General features: G+C 45.2%; 1 protein-coding gene across 4 annotated transcripts in view; it reads left to right on the forward strand.

Moving 5' to 3' along the window:
• The first annotated feature begins 490 nt into the window (after positions 1-490).
• The window catches only part of Golm1 (golgi membrane protein 1), a 50,802-nt gene continuing 31,508 nt past the window's right edge, over positions 491-19,784 (forward strand). For 2 of the 4 annotated variants that reach the window (XM_076938891.1, XM_076938892.1), the window contains exons 1-2: positions 491-835; positions 18,943-19,092. In XM_076938891.1, coding sequence (XP_076795006.1) covers positions 18,964-19,092 — 129 coding nt within the window. In that variant the 5' untranslated portion in view covers positions 491-835; positions 18,943-18,963. Of the gene's footprint in view, positions 836-10,417; positions 10,520-18,942; positions 19,093-19,784 lie in introns of those variants that run through there. The other 2 variants (XM_034510918.2, XM_034510919.2) reach the window with 1 other exon arrangement.

Genomic DNA, 19,784 nt, shown 5'->3' on the forward strand with positions numbered 1-19,784 from the left:
TGGAAAGTCAATATGGTGGCAGAGGAAAAATGTGAACCTATGAGTTTGTAAACCCTAATCGTGGCACCAAACAATGTGTTTCATAAAACCAAGGATATGTTTTATAGAGTGTGGTATGGTACAGTGGAAAGGGCTACCTCAGAGGGCCCATGCTGTGGCATCCCTTCCCTGATGTACCAGCCATACAAAAGGTCTAGCATAGAATAGAGCTTATTTGGGAGCATGGGAAGGGGAGTTGAGGAGGAAGTAGAGGCAGAGAAAGAGAGGGGACAGAGAAGGACAGAGAGAGAAAGAGAGAGAAAGAGAAAAAAAGAGAGAGAGATGAGAAGAGGTCTTGGAGAAAGAGGGGGTGGGGGAAGAGGAGAGAAAAAGGAGGTCAGAGAGAAAAGGCAGAGTCAGAGAGTCAGAGAAAGAGGGGAAGAGGTCAAACAGTCCCTTTTATAGCAAGCTAGGCCTACCTGACTGTTGCTAGGCAACTGTTGGGTGGAGCATAGAAGGAATGCCAACAGATATGGGAGGAGGGGATGGTAGGAGTTGTCCATCTCAGACAGAAGACAGAAACACGGGACCAAGAACCAGACAGAACCTTTAAAGACATACCTCAGTGACCTACTTCCTAACCTTTCATCACCTCCCAGCAACACTATCTAATCAAGAGCCCATCAGCGTATTAGCTCACTGACCAAGTCAGACCCTTCATGATCGGTCACTTGGTGAGAGCCTCACCTCTGCACGCTCCTGCATGGAAACAGTCTTTAGCACACCAGTCTTTCAGATGGTTCTTTAGAGCCAAGTGTCCACGTTCAAACTCTTATTCTTCAGACTCCTCCTTCAGGTAGGTTTGTAGATCTAAGCGTAACCCAGGCTGTGTGCCGTCTCCCTTCCTAGGACAGCCCTGTGCTACTGGGTCCTTCGAACCTTCTTGATTTCTCTAAATCTCTCCTGACAAAGTGGAGCATATCTGCTGATTTTGTTTGCTTGTTTGCCTGCTTCCTTTCTCTTTTAAGGGCATCCTGGTCTCATTGCAAAGGTTCCTCAGTGTGGAGTCTTAATGAGAATTAGTGGCCGCTTTTCTCTACAGAGACTAGAGAAATTTTCTGTGCTGAGCTGGGGGATGGGCACATAAATCAGATTCTTCCCACTGGATGCTTCCTTTAGAGTCTAAGCAAGTCCTGGGGTCTGCTGGAGGGTCCTCTTCCTGGTTAGAACTACTCATTTGTTTCTCTATGGGGCATTAAGTATGGTTCTAGTATATTCTCAGCTCTGGCTTTGAGACTGAAGAGCCAGGCTTTGTTTGGAGTAAATAGGAATCAGACCCACAGATATCACATGGAGACAAAAGAGAGAATGTGCTTTTTTGACGAGCATACAGCCATACCTGTCAGTCCTAACACATCATTGTGTGTGTGCTAGCAACAGAGTAATGAACCGCTTGAAGTTATGGGTCTGTGGTAGGCAGAACATGCGCTCTCAAAGCTGTCTGTTTATGTCCTGGAACCTGCTACTGCTTCCTTGCCTGACTGAAGGGACTTTGCAAGTCTTAGGTTGAAGAGTCACAGTCAGTGGCAGGGAGCAATTCTGGAGTATCCAGGCAAGGTCAACAAAAGCACCGGAGTCCTAATGGTGACCACGCCCTCCTCTGGACGGAACTATGGAAGCCAGGGTAGAAGATACTATGTTGCAGATCCACAAGGAATGTGTGCAGCCATTCCAAGCTGAGAAGCCTGGGCCATGGCCCCTCCCCAAAGCCCAGAAAGAGAGGCAGCCCTGAAGACAACTGGATTTTAGTTTAACCCTGTGACATTTCCAACCTACAGAACTGCAAATAAATATGTGTTGTTTGGGGCTGGACAACCACAGTGTCCACCTTAGTACATACCTTAGTTCCAGGACTTTAGTTAAGGCCAGCCTGGTCTACACAGTGAGTTCCAGGTCAGCCAGAACTATACAGTGAGACTTTTTTTTTTTAAACTCAAAACACTTTATTTATCAGTATTTGTATATACATACATACCTATACATGTATACATATATACATACATATATGAACAATAATTAGATAATATGTATTTGAAAAGTATGGGGGGTTGGGAAGAGTGGGAGGAAGGAGAGAAAGGGAAAAATTATGTAAATACAGTACTCATATATGAAATTCTCAAAAAGAAATCCAGTTTTTTAAAATGTTCAACAGATTAACTAGCATTTTACAATATGAAAATACATATGACCTATAATTATGTTGAAGGACATTTTAACTCACTACAAACTTTGAAGTTTAAAATGAAATCAATAAAAATTATTTTACCTAGCATACTAACAAAAACCACAATAACGTTTTATAATTCAAAGTATTTCTGAGAATAAGAAAATGGATTGTCAGAAGCTAAGTCAGCAGAGCCAGGGGGACACTGTGTGTTATTTCTTTTTCTTTTCTTTCTTTCTTTCTTTTTTTATTATTATCAAATCATAATTTTTACTTTTTAACACAGGGGTTATAAACACGAAAATGCAGGATGTGGGGAAGGGAATGACGCAGGAGCATAGGTGTTCATGGGGAGTACAGATATCTTTCAGAACAGGGTATCAGGTGGGTGAAGGTTCAGGGGTCAGGTCACTATGACTCTGCCTATGATTCATTTGTCCTTATCTAATTTGGTACTATTCGCCAAGGCTGCCTATTTACAATTTCTATGACTATTCAGGCTGGTAGATTTCCACAAAAGCTGCCTGTTTACAATAGTTTATGGACATCTGTTTCAGTGTTTTTCCATAGAAACCCAAGACTTTGTGTTAGCAGGCATGTATGTCAGGCCTATTGCTGATTTTAGGCTTATGGCTGATTTTAGGCCTTCAGTGTATAAGCAGGGTTGCCCCTGACATCTCCTCCCTTCTCCAAATATAGAAGTGTTGTGGCAATTCTAATCTTGCCAAGGCAGGGACTGACCTCCAGTAATTAAAGGGGACCTTGTAATGGCTCCAGTCCTCCTGTCGTTGTCCAGTGAGGCATGAAGGCCATACCCATCCCGATGTCTTTTTCCTGGAGAGGGGATACTTTTGACATCAACCCCTAATGCAGTCAGGCTTGTCCCTCAGGGAACCCAGAAACATATTTTTAACTTTTATTTATATTCCCTTGTAGTGCTTAGCCTCGCAGCCTAAGCAAGAATTCAGATTGCCAGACAGAGGGGGTTCTGGGTGGCCCCTCTCTGCTTGGTCTAGGGGCTGAAGTCCCCTCTTTTAGGTTGGGTGGAGATGGGACTTGGGAGCACCCTGGATAGAATAACATCCTCATCTAGAGTCTTGTGGTCCTCCATAGCTAACTTATGATAATGTATCTGAATAGACTTTGCCATCAGATTATCTATCTCTTGTTTCACAAAGTTAGTCGGCCTATTTAAGGCCCAGGGACCAAAGGAAATAAGCAAAAATAACCTAATTAATGGTCCCAAGATAAAAGGAAGTAGGGTTAACAATCATGGAGAGGTTGAAGACCAATTCTTGTGCAAACTCTCATTTTTCTCTTTCTCTCAAGACCTCCTCTGGCCTTTTTCATGCTCTCTTTAATCATCCCTGTTTTGTCTATGTAAAAGCAGCATTCTTCTTTAAGGGCTGTACACAGTCTAGAGCTGTACACAGTCTTTTCTATTGTAAAAGAGAAAATCAAGTCCAATAAAGTCCTTTGCAATTTTGGGGGATCACATCAGACAGCTAAACGAGGGATTTCTTCAGATTAGTGATGTCAGTCTATAGCTGTTTGATGTCTTTGTCAAAGGCCCATTGGAGGTCTGAGTAGTATAAGTCTGGTGGCCAGCATCAGGATTAGAACTCCTAACAGCAGACATCACGGGTGATTAATTTTTACCTGGAAAGGAAAAAAGAAGGGAATTCTCAGGGAGATTTCTCTTCCCTGGATGTCAATTGTTATTCATCTTATGTATAATTGGGCCTGGTTTTGTGGGGGTATTTATTTAATTCATTAATCTTTTTGGCAGCCATTTAGCTGTGCCTTCTGTGGTATCAAACAGACATATCAATCCTCAGCCCCACATAGGAACTGAGTCCTGGCCATTCCATTTAAGGGTAAAAGGGTCCTTCCACATAGTTGTGGCATAGTTTTTATTGGTCTCAGCAATGCCAGAGGCAATCAACAGCAGATTTGCTGTGAGCTTTCAGTTTTAGAAAGTTAAGAGTAAACTAGGCATGCCCCTTCCACCCTCAGAGAGTCATGAAGACACTATTTAAAGAAATATAATTCTTTATTAATAATTTCTTTTATCAAAGGACTATTATAAAATAGCCAACACTTAATCAATCTATATAATATATCAATTAATGAGAGCTTCTTCTACGTTTTGTAAAATTACTCCTCTTTTGTCAATTAATTGTTGAGGGAAATTAGGATTTGCATCTCTCTTGAGAATATTAATTTTTTTTGCCAGACCCATTATCTGTTTTTATTTTTATTGGATATTTTATGTATTTACCTTTCTCTGTTATCTTCTCTTCCTTTCTCCCCCCAAATCCCTTATCCCATACCCCCTCTTCCAATTTTTATGAGGGTGTGCTCCCACCATTCTCCCAATCCCGCCTCCCTGCTCTCGAATTCCCCAACACTATGGATCCAATCTTTCAGGGACCATGGCCCTCCACTTCCACTGTTGCCTAATGAGGCCACCCTCAGTTACCTATAAAAGTGGAGCCTTGAGTCCCTCCCTTTCTGTTCTCAGGCTGGAGGTTTAGACCCTGGGAGCTCTGGTTGAGTATTTTGCTACTCCTTCTTAAAAAAACAAAACAAAACAAAACAAAACAAACAAACAAACAAACAAAAAAACCCAAAGCTCCTGCACTTTGGTCTTCCTTCCTCCTCTTAAGTTTCATGTGGTCTATGCATTGTGTCTTAGGTTTTTGAGCTTTTGGTCTAATACCTACTTATCAGTAAGTGCATGCCATGTATATTCTTTTGTGATTGGGTTACCTCACTCAGGATGATATTCTCAAGCTCCATCCATTTGCCTAAGAATTTCATGAACTCATTGTTTTTAATAGCTTGTGTAAACATACCACATTTTCTGTATCCATTCCTCTGTTGAAGGATATCTGGGTTCTTTCCAACTTCAGGCTATTCTAAATAAGGCTGCTATGAACATAGTGTGTCCCTGTTGTATGTTGAAACATCTTTTGGGTAGATGCCCAGGAGTGGTATAGCTGGGTCCTCAGGTAATACTATGTTCAATTTTCTGAGGTACCACCAGACTGATTTCCATAGTGGTTGTACCAGCTTACAATCCCACCAACACTGGAGGAGTGTTCCTCTTTCTCCACATCCTCGACAGCATCTGCTGTCACCTGTGTTTTCAATCTTAGCCATTCTGACTGGTGTGAGGTGGAATCTCAGTGTTATTTTCATTTGCATTTCTCTGATGACTAGGGATGTTGAACACTTCTTTTGGTGCTTCTCAACCATTCGAGATTCCTCAGTTGAGAATTTGTTTATATAGTGAATTACATTGATGGACTTCCGTATATTGAACCAACCCTGCATTCCTGGGATAAAGCCTACTTGATCATAATGGATGATTGTTTTGATGTGTTCTTGGATTCTGCTCACGAGAATTTTATTGAGTATTTTTACATTGATATTCATTAGGGAGATTGGTCTGAAGTTCTCTTTCTTTGTTGGGTCTTTGTGTGGTTTAGGTATGAGCATGATTGTGGCTTCATAGAATGAATTGGGTAGTGTTCCTTCTATTTCTACTTTGTGGAATAGTTTGAAAAGAATTGGTATTAGGTCTTCCTTGAAGGTCTGATAGAATTTTGCACTGAAACCATCTGGTCCCGGACTTTTTTTTGGTGGATAGACTTTTAATGACGGCTTCTATTTCTTTCAGGGTTATGGGACTGTTTAGATGGTTTATCTGCTCCTGGTTTAACATTGGTAACTGGTACTTGTCTAGAAAATTGTCCATTTCATCCAGATTATCCAGTTTTGTTGAGTATAGGCTTTTGTAGTAGGATCTGATGATTTTTTGGATTTCCTTGGGTTCCGTTGTTATGTCCCCCTTTTCAGTTCTGATTTTATTAATTTGAATACTGTCTCTCTGCCCTCTGATTAGTCTGGCTAAGGGTTTATCTATCTTGTTGATTTTCTCAAAGAACCAGCTCCTGGTTTTATTGATTCTTTGTATAGTTCTTTTTGTTTCTATTTGGTTGATTTCAGCCCTGAGTTTAATTATTTCCTTCCATCTACTCTTCTTGGGTATATTTGCTCCTTTTTGTTCTAGAGCTTTCAGGTGTGTTGTCAAACTGCTAGTGTATGCCCTCTCCAGTTTCTTTTTGTAAGCACTTAGAGCTATGAGTTTTCCTCTTAGCACCACTCTCATTGTGTCCCATAGGTTTTGGTATAATGTGTCTTCATTTTCATTAAATTCTAAAAAGTCTTTAATTTCTTTCCTTATTTCTTCCCTGACCACATTATCATTGAGTAGAGTATCGTTCAATTTCCATGTGAGTGTGGGCTTTCCCTTGTCTTCCTGTTTGTGTATCCAGCCCGTTAGTCTATGTCTTTTTATTGGGGAATTGAGTCCATTGATGTTAAGAGATATTAAGAAGAGGAGATTGTTGCTTCCTGTTATTTTTGTTAACAGCGGAGGCATTGTTTGTGTGTTTATCTTCTGAGTTTGTTGGAAGAGGCTTACTTTCTTGCTCTTTCTGGGGTATAATTGCCCTCCTTGTATTGGTGCTTTCCTGCTATTATTCTTTGTAGTGCTGGGTTTGTGGAAAGATATTGTATAAATTTGGTTTTGTCATGGAATATCTTGGTTTCTCCATCTATGGTAATTGAGAATTTTGCTGGGCTGGCATTTGTGTTCTTTTAGGGTCTGTATGACATCTGTCCAGGATCGTCTAGCTTTTATAGTCTCTGGTGAGAAGTCTGGTGTAATTCTGATAGGTCTGCCTTTATATGTTACTTGGCCTTTTTCCCTTACTGCTTTTAAAATTCTTTCTTTGTTTTGTGCATTTTGTGTTTTGATTATTATGTGACGGGAGGTACTTCTTTTCTGGTCTAGTCTATTTGGCGTTCTGTAGGCTTCTTGGATGATTATGGGCATCTCATTCTTTAGGTTAGGGGAGTTTTCTTCTATAATTTTGTTGAAGATATTTATTGGCCCTTTAAGATGGGAATCCTCACTTTCATCTATACCTATTATCCTTAGGTTTGGTCTCCTCATTGTGTCCTGGATTTCCTGGATGTTTTGTGTTAAGAACTTTTTGCATTTTGTGTTTTCTTTGACAGTTGTATTAATATTTTCTATGGTATCTTCTGCACCTGAGATTCTCTCTTCTATCTCTTGCATTCTGTTGGTGATGCTTGCATCTATGACTCCTGATTTCTTTCCCAGGTTTTCTATATCCCTGGTAGTCTCTGTTTGTGATTTCTTGATTGTCTCTACTTCCATTTTTGTGTCCTGGATGGTTTTATTCAATTTCTTCACCTGTTTAGTTGTGTTCTCTTGTAATTATTTAAGGGCCTTTTGTGTTTCCTCTTTAAGAGCTTTCACCTGTTTATCTGTGTTCTCCTCAATTTCTTTGAGGGTGTTATTTATGTCCTTCTCAGCACCTAGTCACACATACCTGGGCATAGCAGGGTTAAGAATCATTGAGTTAGCCTCACCAGGGAAGCATCTAGAATCATCTTTGAGCAGTGACGGATATTTAATACAGAGTCCCATTACTGGGCGAAGAGCAGAGAATAAGTATCCAGGCAGCACTCAGCCATAAATGGGACATCTATAACTTAACACCCATCTCCCGAGACTCCTAAGAGTGAGCAGATTCTAAGGGTCAAGGTTTTGGGGGGGGGGTGTTGAGGGTAAACAGTTTTCTGGACAGGAGGGGGTCACTGCACTCTTTAACTCACAGCATTTGTGACTGCCTGCATATGATCAACCTGGTAAGCAGTCTAATGAGAATGGAGGGTAGGGGGCACAACGGTCCTCACTCCTTGGCTGAAGAGCTTGACGCTGGTAGGGGAGGAAAAGTCAGTTTTCTTTCAAAGTCTTACTTGGAGAAACAATGTAGCAAGTTCCCTCGCAGGTGAAGTCTCAAGGAAGTGTGGATGATGACAGTCTCATAGCTGCACAAGAATGGGGTCCCCCTATTCCCTGACTTTCTCTAGTCTGTTTTAGCACCTCCTGAGGCAACATTCAAATTAGGAGCAAAGCAAGGGGGAGTATTGCTGCTTTAAGGGGAAGGCACGGCTGCTGTCTCAGGTGAGGACTGCAGGCCTCCCTCTCTGTGAGGCAATGCTAATCAGTCAGCACTGTAGAGTGCCCACCGCTGCCCTGGTGATGATGTAATGGCCACTTCGCTCTGAGGACGGTGTTCTATGTCTGCCTCTTCCTCCAGCTTCTCAGCCTTTCCACCCACCCTCCACAACATCCCTTGAACCTCGGATGGGCTGATACAGATAACTGTGGATTTCCTCCTGATGACTGGACCATTATGGTACAGCAACAGTTGTGCCAGCATCTTCACCAAATATAAACATCTGCTGTGACAATCCCTGAAAGGGGCGGCTGATGGCAGCCAAGCTCTGTGTGAGCAGGTGTAGTCACGAGGCCGTTTGACAGGTGCATCCTATTATTTAACTATTTAACAATAGCAGTAGCTTCCCCACCTGGGCTATGGGGTTTGCATGAGGAACAATGATTCTCACTTCATAATCAGAGCATGGAGATGAAGATTATTTGAAATCCAAGCAGTTTACTTTGCAGATTTGCTGTTGGCAGTCTGCCTTGAATAGTAGGCCCACTGACTGAATGCAGACTACCTTACAAATGAACATGCGAGGCACCCTGCTTTGTGAACAGTAATAAAGACACAATCTTACAGGTTATCCTGGTTTCATAGCCTGTGTCTTTTACTCAGCAAACCCCATGGGTTTTCATCTCTAAGCTTTCACCCCATTTTGAACTTTTCAGAGGCATGACCTTGTAGGTTTAGCAGGGATCTATTTTCTGTTCATTTGTAGCTGGGATTCAGCTGCCTCAAGGCATCTTTGAAAGTAAAGCATCCGATTCCTTCTTGTAACTTCCAGTCAATGGGAAAGTTGCTGGAGGCATCCAGAACAGTCTGTGCACTACTGTATGACGTCTTGCCTGGAATACTGGTCACACAGAGTCCCCAGCCTAGCCTGAGGTGATAATTCTCTTTCAGCAGCCTTCTAGTGCCTTCCAGCACTACACAATCCAGTTGGGGGAACTTCCTGCTCAAACCATTGATTTCTCCATGTCCTGCAAGCATACCGTTCAGTGTTTAATAACAGGGTCTTAAAGTTTGGTTCTGATCTGCGGCCAACAGCAGTGATACTTATCTGTATTGTTTTGATGGCCAAGGACCCCTCAGAAGGGAGAACACCCTGGGAAGCTGATTCTGAATTAATAACCTTAAGGCTTCAGAAACTTCCTCCATCCATACAGGTCTTGGTGTTTTCTAATTATAAACCACTGAGTAGGAGTGTCCTTAACAACTTCCCTATGCTCTGAGAGTCCTGTCTTGAAAAGGTTGTCTTAGTCACTGTTTTGCTGTGAGAAGACACCATGATCAAGGCAACTTATAAAAGAAAGGATTTAATTGGGGACTCACTTAGTTCCAGAGGGTGAGTCCATGACCATCATGGTGGGGACCGTGTCTCCCTGTCAGTAGGCAGCCATTTGTTGGAGCTGTAGCTCTTACATCTTATCCACAACCAGGAGGCAGAGGGCCAGGAAGAATGTGAAACCTCAAAACCCACCCCCAGTGACACACCTACCCCAACAAGGCCACGCCTCCTAATCCTTCTTAAGCAGTTCATCAATCAGGAAGCAAACATTCAAATGTATCAGGTAATGGGGGCCATTCTCAGTCAAACAACCACAAGTTGCCTCTTGGAAAAAGAAAACCAAGAACACTTTCCTTCTCAGCGTTGGGATTACAGATGTGACTCCAATCACCGCTCAAGTGTTTATTGTTGGTATTCGGGAAATGCTCAGGGCAGAGAGGAAAACTGGGAAGCCTTGAAAGAGACATTCTTCCTCAACTGTTGTCAGCCCTAGCCATGTATTAAGAAAGGGAGGCTTAAGGTGTGTGATTAACACCACTGTTAGGGGCGAATTTAGGACCGGGCATGGCAAAAACCAATGATTGGTAAATGCCACCAGAGTTAAGAAATAAGAGGCAGAGGTCGGAAGGGCTCTGTGAGTTCGGGGCCAACCTGGTCCACACAGCCAGCTCTAGACCAGCCTGGGCTACATAGTGAGACCTGTCCTCTTCCTGCTTCACCGCTACCTCGGGGGTCACTATTTGCAGTGTGGCGGGCAGGGAGGACTGCAGGCGGAGAGCAGGCAGAGGAGGGCGGCGCCGAGGGGCCGGGGCCAAGGCTGCGGCTCCGCCGGAAGTGCCCGCCCGCCGCCCGCTCGCCCGGGGCGTCCTCGGCGGAGACCGCGCGGCGGAGCAGACGGAGCGCCTCGCTGCCCCGCAGGTGAGCTCTCCCGTGGGATGCGGTGCGGTCGCCGCCCGCGCCTCTGCTCCCGCTCCTCGCTTCTCAGCCGCTGCCTCCTCCCCTAGCCTCCCCCGCTTCTCCGTCCCTCTCTCCTTGTCCTCTCTCTTTCCCTCTCCTCCGACTGTCTTCCTTCTCGTCCTCCTCCCCTTCTCTCCCCCTCCTCCTGCCCTAATCCCGCCCGGGCAGACCCTGCAAAGTGGCCTCCAGTCCCCCGGGTCCAGGGTCGGTCGCCAGCCACCCGCAGCCGCAGCCGGCTTTCTAGGATGCTCCCTGCCAGGGTGGAACACCCGAGCAACTTTTGGTCTGTTCTGGAAGCAGTTTCTGGGATTTTGAAATTTTTTTTTTTTTTCTACACTGTATTTAAAATTGTTAAAGATTACTTTAAAAATGTAAAACAAGATTGGGAAACGATCCCAGGTTTGAGGAGTTCTTTCTAGCAATTAAGAATAGTGAGGTCGGGAATTCAGCGTGGGCTAGCCGTTTCCAGGTATCATCTCAAGAAGTGTCCTAACTTTTTTTGATTTTCAAGGCTTGAGGCTTTCTTTGTCTGGTTAGGGGTCTCAGGGCCTTACACATTTTCACTTACTGAGGACCGTTGGATCTTTAGGAGAGGGAGTGAAGTGCACACCAGTTTGATGAGCTGTTTAGCGTAATGCATTGACTGAGCATGTACGAATGGCCAACGCTTGGGTCACTTGGGCAGTTGTATCTCCGAAGGTGAGGGCTGGAGGCCTGGGAAGCCACTAGGCATCCCACCTTCCTCTACTTACCTTAGAGAAGCGTTCAGCCAAGTCCCAGCTACAAGCAAGGGTCTTTTTCCCTTGCAAATAGAAAACAGTAGTCAGCATGAAGACTTGTCGGGGTACACACTCCTGAAAGTTAGTGGACAGTAAATGTAATTCTTAGGAAATGTTAAGAAAATATGTTGGGTTTTAGGCCCAATTCTCTTAAGGGACGATTATTACATTCTGCACAATTTTGACATTTGTACAATTTTGCACATTTAAATGAATGAGTTTTGTATAAAAAATAATGAAAGAAATGTTTGTATGGGAGCCTGGGGCGGGGAGGGGGAGAGGTATGACACACTGTGACCTTTTTTGGCTGTTAAACCCTGAAGTCCATCTGCTTTTTAATTACTGGTGACTAGCCTGGTGACTGGTGGGGGATGGGAAGGACTTGCATTTGTTTGCTTATAGGGGTAGGGCATCAGGAGCACTGTGCTCTTTCTCTGAGTTTCCAGGCCACCTTCTAGGAGGGCCTGCCAGTGTCCTGTGAAAGTCCCAAAGGAGAAAAGAGAGAATAGGAATAGGCCTCTGGAGAGCAGGGCAAGGGAGATTGCAGGGAGCCTGGGCCTGCAGAGCAGCCCTGGAAGTCCTGGAGTGGTGAGGGGAAGGGAGGGTGGTGAGAGAGAGATGCTTTTCCCTCTAGTGTCTTTACATGCTGGCCTTTTTTTCCTTTTTCTTTAAAAAAAAAAATAAAGATTCGTTTACTTTAAGACCTAACATGAAAAATACCATCCATCATTTCTTTTTAAAAAACATTTCTAGTTTGGGAAAAGGAAACAGTAAAGATAGGCAGAATGGTCCTAACATGCTTTTATTTTACTGCCCGGGCATGTGTAGTGTGAGTGTTGGAGTTCACTCCCTTGCTCTCTGAAGGAGCCAGGTGTGTGCTCTGACCTGTGACCCCAGCTGGGGAGACTGGACAGAGGTCCCGGAGTGTCTGGCCAGCTAGCCAGCTGAATCAGTGATGTCCAGGTTCACTGCAAGATGGAAAGCCCTAGGGGAAGATGCTGGTCACGGAGGCATCATGTGTTTGCACGTCAACATGTACATGCATAGTCCACACACAACACACACACACACACACACACATACACACACACGCGCGCGCGCGCGCGCGCTTTAGCTTTAATCTTAGAAACTGCACAAGGTATTGAACACTTTAAAATTTCTTTGACAGTTTCACACCTAAAAACATTCTCAAGAGATTTCAGGCAGTTTTGCTTTCCAGGTTTTTGAACTTATTGGTGGAATTACTCGGGAGAGACTTGGCTTGAAGTTTAAGGGTGTTTCCTGATTCCCCTGAGAGAGGGGCCTTCTCATGCTTTGTGAGGTGCTGGCCTGAGAGCCTGCATGCATGTGTAAAGACTGTCACAGCCGCAGTAGTGGAGCCGCAGCCTGCTGCTTCCATCCTTTCTTTGATCATTCTTTTCATCTCCAAAGCCTGCATCCCCCCTGCGTGTTAGCTCCTCCTCTGTGGATAACATGCACTAGTTAATTAACCGCATGGTACTCTTGAAGAATTTTTACTTTAGCTGTGGTTGCTGTTGATGTTAGAGAAGGTAAGGACGGTGTGCCTCAGACCTTTCTCTTATTTTGGGGTGCATTTCCGGTCGGGTCTGCTTTTATCATGCACAGTTTTTACTTAGTGCGGCTTGTGTTCAGAGCCTGTGCCTTGCCATGCCTACTCTTTGTGTTACTTATACAGGTTTCGTTTGTACCTTCCACAGCCATCCCGAAGGCCTGCTGTTCCTCGTAAGGTTTCCTGTACTTACAGTCTACCCGTGTACCCCACTGTGCATGGGCCAACCAGATAGTGGAACCAATGACACCAGCCAAACCCTCAGGCACACCAGTGACCTTCTGACAGAGGGCGTGCAAACTTTAGCTCCCACCAGTATTAATACTGTTGGGATTTTATGGCCTTGGAGGGAAGCAAATGAAGTTTGAATGCTTCATGTGCGCTATACGGAAATATAACGCCATGCTTGTGAAGTGCATGGCTCCCTTCTGGCTGGATGACAGTGTTTTTCTTCCCTGGCTCAGTGCAGCATCTTCTATACCCTCTGGGATGCAGCATCTCCTATACCCTCTGGGATGCAGGTGCCCAAAGGAGACAGCTGGTCCTCTGCTTTTTTACATCTGATCCCCACGAAGCCATGCAGGAGCATTCTCTGTTAGTTCTGTGGTTAAATCTTCCCTTGAAGATTGAATGTTTTCCTTGATAGTCTCTTCAGACAACAGACCCCAGAGGTGCTGGTTAGTTTTGGTCAACTGGATACAAGGTAGGGTCATTTGAGAAGAGGGACACTCAATTTGAGAAAACACTTTCTTTTTTTTTTTTTGATTTTTCGAGACAGGGTTTCTCTGTGTAGTCCTGGCTGTCCTGGAACTCACTCTGTAGACCAGGCTGGCCTTGAACTCAGAAATCCGCCTGTCTCTGCCTCCCAAGTGCTGGATTAAAGGCATTTGCCACCACTGCCCGGACTTTTTTTTTTTTTTTTTTTTGAGAAAACACTTTCATTTGATTGGCATGTAGGCAAGTCTGTGGTGCATTTTCTTCATTAAAGATTGATGTGGGAAGGCCCCACCCACTATGGGCCGGTCCACCCCTGGGCTGGTGGTCCTGTGCTGTGTAAGAAAGCAGGCTGAACAAGCCATAGAGAGCAAAGCAGAGAGCAGCACCCATTCCTTCATGGCATCTGCATCAGTTCCTGCCCTGAGTTCTTTACCCTGACTTCCCTCAGTGATGGACTTAGTTGTGGTGTTTATCACAACAATAGAAAGCAAACCAGGACCCTAGAGTTATCCTTCCTGATCCTCTGGAGGTTTGAATTAGAAATGGACCCTCAAAACTGTTAAATGCTGTGGAATGCAGCTTTAAGGATGCTGGAGTTGTAGTCTCTCTCTCTCTCTCTCTCTCTCTCTCTCTCTCTCTCTCTCTCTCTGTCTGTCTCTCCCACTCTCTCTCTCTGTCTCTCCCACTCTCCCTCTCTCTCTTTTTCTCGCTCTCATTGTATATGTTTTCACCATTTTGCTTTTGTATTAAAACTGTGTTCATCGAGGGAAAATGAAATTGGAAAAATGGGAGGGGAGACTAAACTACATCATATACTTATCCATGTCCTTGCTTGTTTGCATTTTCCATTTATAATATAGGAAAATATATTCATGTACTGGATGTTTTGAAGTCTTTTTCCTCACAGAAAAACCAGAAACTTCTCTGTTGGCTGCTCTGTCGTTTTTCACCCTATAGTTCATACACTGGCCATGTTTTTTTTTTTTTCCCTCTAGGTTAACACTGATTTACTCCTGCTAGTGATTCTCCGAGTTGGTTATGCTCAGCTGGGTGATTCTTCTCCATACAGTACTGGCCAGGGCTGTGGTCCTTGAGGAATTTAATTCAGGAGGCAGAGGTTTCAAGATAGCTCATTGACTGTTAACGGGTTTTTAAATTGTTGCCTTGCTGATTTCTTGCAGGGACAGGATTTTATTATTAGTCAGATATTTGATTTGTCTGGTTTTCCTGACAGTGGAACTGGGGATCTGGTGTTTACTGTCTCTGCCTCCTGATGCTGGTATTGAGACAACAGGTTACTAGGCTGCTCCCTATCCCCTGCCCCCCACGCCCATCACTTTTGCAGGTCCTGCAGAGACAGGGCTGCTCTGGGTTCATTCTGATAAATCCATTAGCTTTGCACTGCATGTGTGCAGTGTCTGATAAAGACAGAGACGAGCCTTAGACTACACAGCTGCTTTACACAGAGCCATGTCACGTTTTTTTCATCTCTTTCTCAAGAAGTGAACAGAAGGCTTTTACATGCAGGACAGATAGTCTAGCTAGGGGTGGGAGGAGCAGCTGTTCTGAACAGAGGGGCGGTGGTGGTAACTCTTGAGGAAGCCAGGCTGCCATGAAAGAGCTAGGCAAATGGACCAAACTCAACTCTCAAATGGCCTGGAAATAGAAATATTTCCCAAAGAGAAATGGATCACTTTCTCTGGTGGTTATCCAGATTCCATGCTGACCCCGCCCAGAGGGAGCTAACAGGAACGGGTGTGGCCTCCAGGCTTCCTTAACACCTCTGGATATGGATAACATCCGTATCTGCTTGTCGTGCCAGAGTCCTGAATCTCATGGGTTTGCCTTGATCAGAAAATTTGCATTTTCAACAGTTATAATGTTGGCTCAGTGTCCACACTGAAGAACTGTTACCATGGGTTGAGAGAAATGGCTCAGTGCTTAAGAGTACTTGTTGCTTTTGCAAAGGGCCTGGGTTTGGTTCCCAGCACTGCACGTTGGCTTACACCCACCCTTAACTCCAGTTCCAGGGGATCTGATGCCCTCTGACCTCTGAGGGCACCAGGCATGCACAAAGATCACATGGGTTTTTTTTGTTTTGTTTTGTTTTGTTTTTTGTTTGTCTTTTCCTTTTGTAAACAGCAGGGCTCCTTGGAGGACTCAGCATTAGCACTGTGGGTGTTTGCAGACACTAAGCTATTCACGATAGGAATCAAACCATCCTTAGAAGGGTGTATTCACCAGGGCTCCTGGGATGAAGGGTCTAGTGTGTCAGTAAAGGTCAGTACTGTGTTTACTAAAACTTTCTTATGGATACAGGGTGGGGGCTGTTTTGTTTTGTGAAAGAGACTCCTGGGTAGCCTAGGCTAGCCTACAATTCACAATCCTGCCTCATCCTCCTGGGAGCTGGGGTGACAGGCATGCCCCACCATGTCCAGTTGTATAGTCTTTTTCTTTAGTATTTCTAGAAACTATAAACACCCAGAATCAGGGGAAGCACGGTGTTTACAGTTGGGGGACGAGGAAGTAAGAGGAAGGTAGTAGCCTTTGTACTTCCTGGTGAGTTTATAAAGGAAGTTAACCAGTCTCCGTTAGAGGAAGTTTGTGACTGCGTTAAAGATCGTTAATATTTAAACCCCTCAATGGTCCTATTCAGAGGTGTCTGATTTAAGTGTTCATTTCCGTCTTGTAGCTGGAAAGCAGTTATGGAAGATAACCACATCAGAAAAAGTGTTTACTCTAACGGCCAGCCGTGGGCCGCAGTTTGCTGATCTCTGACTCAGGGACAGCTTGAGACCAGGCACAATGTTTTCAAACTCAAAAGCAGATGTTTTTAAACTCAAAAGCAAGGTGATGCCCACGACCTTCCCAGACCTGGGTGCTGTGCAGGGTTGTTCATCATGGTGGCTTTTGAACTAGTTGCCGGCTTGTAGGCTGGGTTTGGGTGGAGCCCGTCCTATGGGTAGGACAGAGGTGTGGCCAAGAATTATTTGGTGACTGTGCCCTAGGCAGGCTTCTGCTCCTGCGGTGTTAACCACAGCCAAGAGCAACCTGAAAGGAAGGGTTTTATTTGACTTACAGGTCACAGTTCATCATTGAAGGAAGCCATAGCAGGAACTGAAACAGAGACCATATCGGGCACTGCTCTCTGGTTTGCTTTCCAGGGCTTGCTCAGTTTGCTTTTAGATACAAGCCATTTACTTATATACAAGACTATTTACCCACAGGTACAGTGAGCTGAGCTGAGCTGAGCTGAACTGAACTGAACTGAACTGAACTGAGCGAGGTCCCACATCAATCATTAGTCAAGAAAATGTACCACAGCCTTGCACAGGCCAATCTGAAGGAGGCATTGCTCTTAATTGGTTCCTCTTCCCAGATGCCCAGAGCTTGTGTCAAGCTGACAAGAAAACTGTCCGGCCAGCATGGCCACCCAGATTCTGCTCCTCTAATTGCTCACATGTATTTGGCTACAGGATTAAAAATTCTGTGCAAAAGGAAAAAACCCATTTTTTTTTTTTTTTTGAGACAGGGTTTTTCTGTGTAAACTTGGTTGCCCTGGAGACCAAGTTCTATAGACCAGGCTGGCCTTGGACTCCCAGAGATCCACCTGCCTCTGCCTCCTGAGGGCTGTGTATAAAAGCATATATCACCACCGCCTGGCCTAAAAAAGGAAAATTTTTAGAAAGTGCCAATAAATTTGATAGGTCATCTACTGTCATATTCTCTTCCCCTCCCCTCCTCCTCTTCCTTCTTTCCCCTTTCCCCTCTTCTCTCCCTCCTTCACTCCCTCCCTTCCTCTCTTCTGTCTCATACCTGGCTAGGTGTGGTGTCATACACCTTTAACACTAATACTTGGGAGACAAGGGCAGGTGGATCTCTCTGAGTTTGAGGCCAGCCTGGTCTATGGGTCAAGTTCCAGGACAGCCAGCACTACATAGAGAGACCCTGTCCAAGCAACAAAAATAAGCAAACCAAATAAAAGCAACACTAACAAAAGTTAGTGGGGCTGGGATTGGAGGCTTGAAAGCTTGAGGCTAGCCTGGTCTACACAGTAGACCCATTCTCCCACTCCCACCACCAAAGTCAGAGACTTTTAACACTAACAGCTCTTGTGTTTACCACGGGGGTGGGGGTGGGGTGGGGGGTAGGGCAGTTTGCAGGGTTTAGATTCTAAAAAGTCTGCAGTGGGGGAGAGAAGCAAGGAATCCGGGATGCAGCCCTCTTCCAGCTTGGTTGCTTCTCTCCATTTCTGTCCCTCAGCCACCCAGCTGTGTGGCCTTGCCAGCCCACACTAGCTCTCCCGCATAGCTGCTTTCCTGCCTGGAGTCCTTGCTCCCATCAGCAGGCTGGACGTCCCGGCTTTGCTGTTTGCAAACCTTCCCAGGTGGCCATGCTCTGGGCCGCACTGAGGAGTTCCTGTTTTTAGGGTCACACTCACAAGCCACGCTGCTGCAGTGATGCCCGTCGTCTCTGCCTCAGCAGACAGTGGACTCAAAAGACAACAGCCAGCAGAACACTGCAGTAGAGAAGACTTGTGGTCTGTCACTGACCTGCCCTTGGGACAAGTCGACTTCCTGTCCCTGTAACCAAAGCTCTGGATGGAGTTGATTTAAAGAAAGGCTTATTTTGACTCCTGGTTTCATAGGATTTTTTTTCAGGCTCTCGTGGTTCCTGCTCCATCTTAGCTTGACTGACATCTGCCTCCTATCCCTGTCCCTCTCTGCTCCCTGCTGGGACAATGACACTGCTTGTGATGTACACAGAACGGCTCACACTCACCTCCAGCACGGCATTCTTGCTCTGCTTCCAAAGGCTGTGCTGGGATGGCAGCTGTTCTGTGAGGGCAGACGGCCAAAGCCTCCCTTTCCTAGGACCAACCTAGCACTCTCTGGAAACCTTGAAAAAATGTTGGATTTTTTTTTTTTTTTTTTTTAATGGAAACAAGGTTTGCTATTCCTGTTTGCAAGCCTGAGCAATCTCAAATTATACTGGAGGTGGGAATGCCAAGCTGTGCCCACTACACAGAGAGCAGTTGGTGTGAAGAGATGGTTCCATGCTGAGGACTCCAGGTTATTGTGTCTGGGTATCCATGTGGTGGCTCACCATTCAGGCACCTAGACCTTTGCCTTTGGATGCCGGTATATCCTCTTCATGAATGGTTCTCTGTGTGTGTGTGTGTGTGAGAGGGGGGGGGGAAGAGAGAGAGGGCGCTCACATGGTTGCTTTCCTGTAGGTATTGAAGATAGATGGCTGTGGTCTGCTTCAGGGATGCCGGCCTTAGTGTGGAAACTCACTCGTGTGTTTTTATTTGGCAGGTTCTCAGCCCTGGTTCTAAGATGCTGGGATTGGGGAATGGGCGTCGCAGCATGAAGTCTCCGCCCCTTATTCTGGCTGCCCTGGTGGCCTGTGTCATTGTGCTTGGCTTCAACTACTGGATTGCTAGCTCCAGAAGTGTGGAACTCCAGGTATTTCATTTATTTAGAGTGTATGGACACCACTGAATGTTTAAAGTAGCTGGGGGGACAATGCCACAGGTTCCCTGTTTATTGCCAGCCCATACTGTGGGTTCTAACTGCATGTGCTAATGGTGTTTTAGCTCTCCACACCAACCACCCCACCCCCAGGCGGGTTCCTTTCTGCAGCTCAATTCTGCATACTCTGTGACTACTGAGTTGCAGGTCATACATACCTCACTCTGCTTCCCCGTTGAGTGTTGAGTGTTTAGGCCGGATTAGAATGTTGGCTGGTAGAGGTAATCCAGACACTTGCCCATCCCTGTCTGTCAGTCCTCTGGAGAAACCAAGCACCATGTGGGTGGTAATTTTGGGTTACCCACATATTACGGCCAATCATAAACGAGGCCATGCCATCCTGGTTGGGTTTGTTGTTGCTGCTTGTTTTGGTTTTGTTTTAAAGAGTCATCCATGAAGAGGGGACCATTGAGAAAATGCTTCTATAATATAGGCCTGTGGGCAAGCCCATCGTGACACATTTGTTAGTGTCTGCTGTGAGTGAGCCTATCTCAGTGTGGGGTGGTGCAGATATTGACAAAACAGAGCATGCCACCCCTGGGCAGTCAAACAGAGCAAGGCAGCAGGAGCAAATCAGTAAGCAGTGTTCCTCCATGGTCTCTGCTTCAGTTCCTGTCTCCAGGCTC

This window comes from Arvicanthis niloticus, chromosome 8 (assembly GCF_011762505.2).
Source record: "Arvicanthis niloticus isolate mArvNil1 chromosome 8, mArvNil1.pat.X, whole genome shotgun sequence".
Classification (NCBI taxonomy): Eukaryota; Metazoa; Chordata; class Mammalia; order Rodentia; family Muridae; genus Arvicanthis; species Arvicanthis niloticus.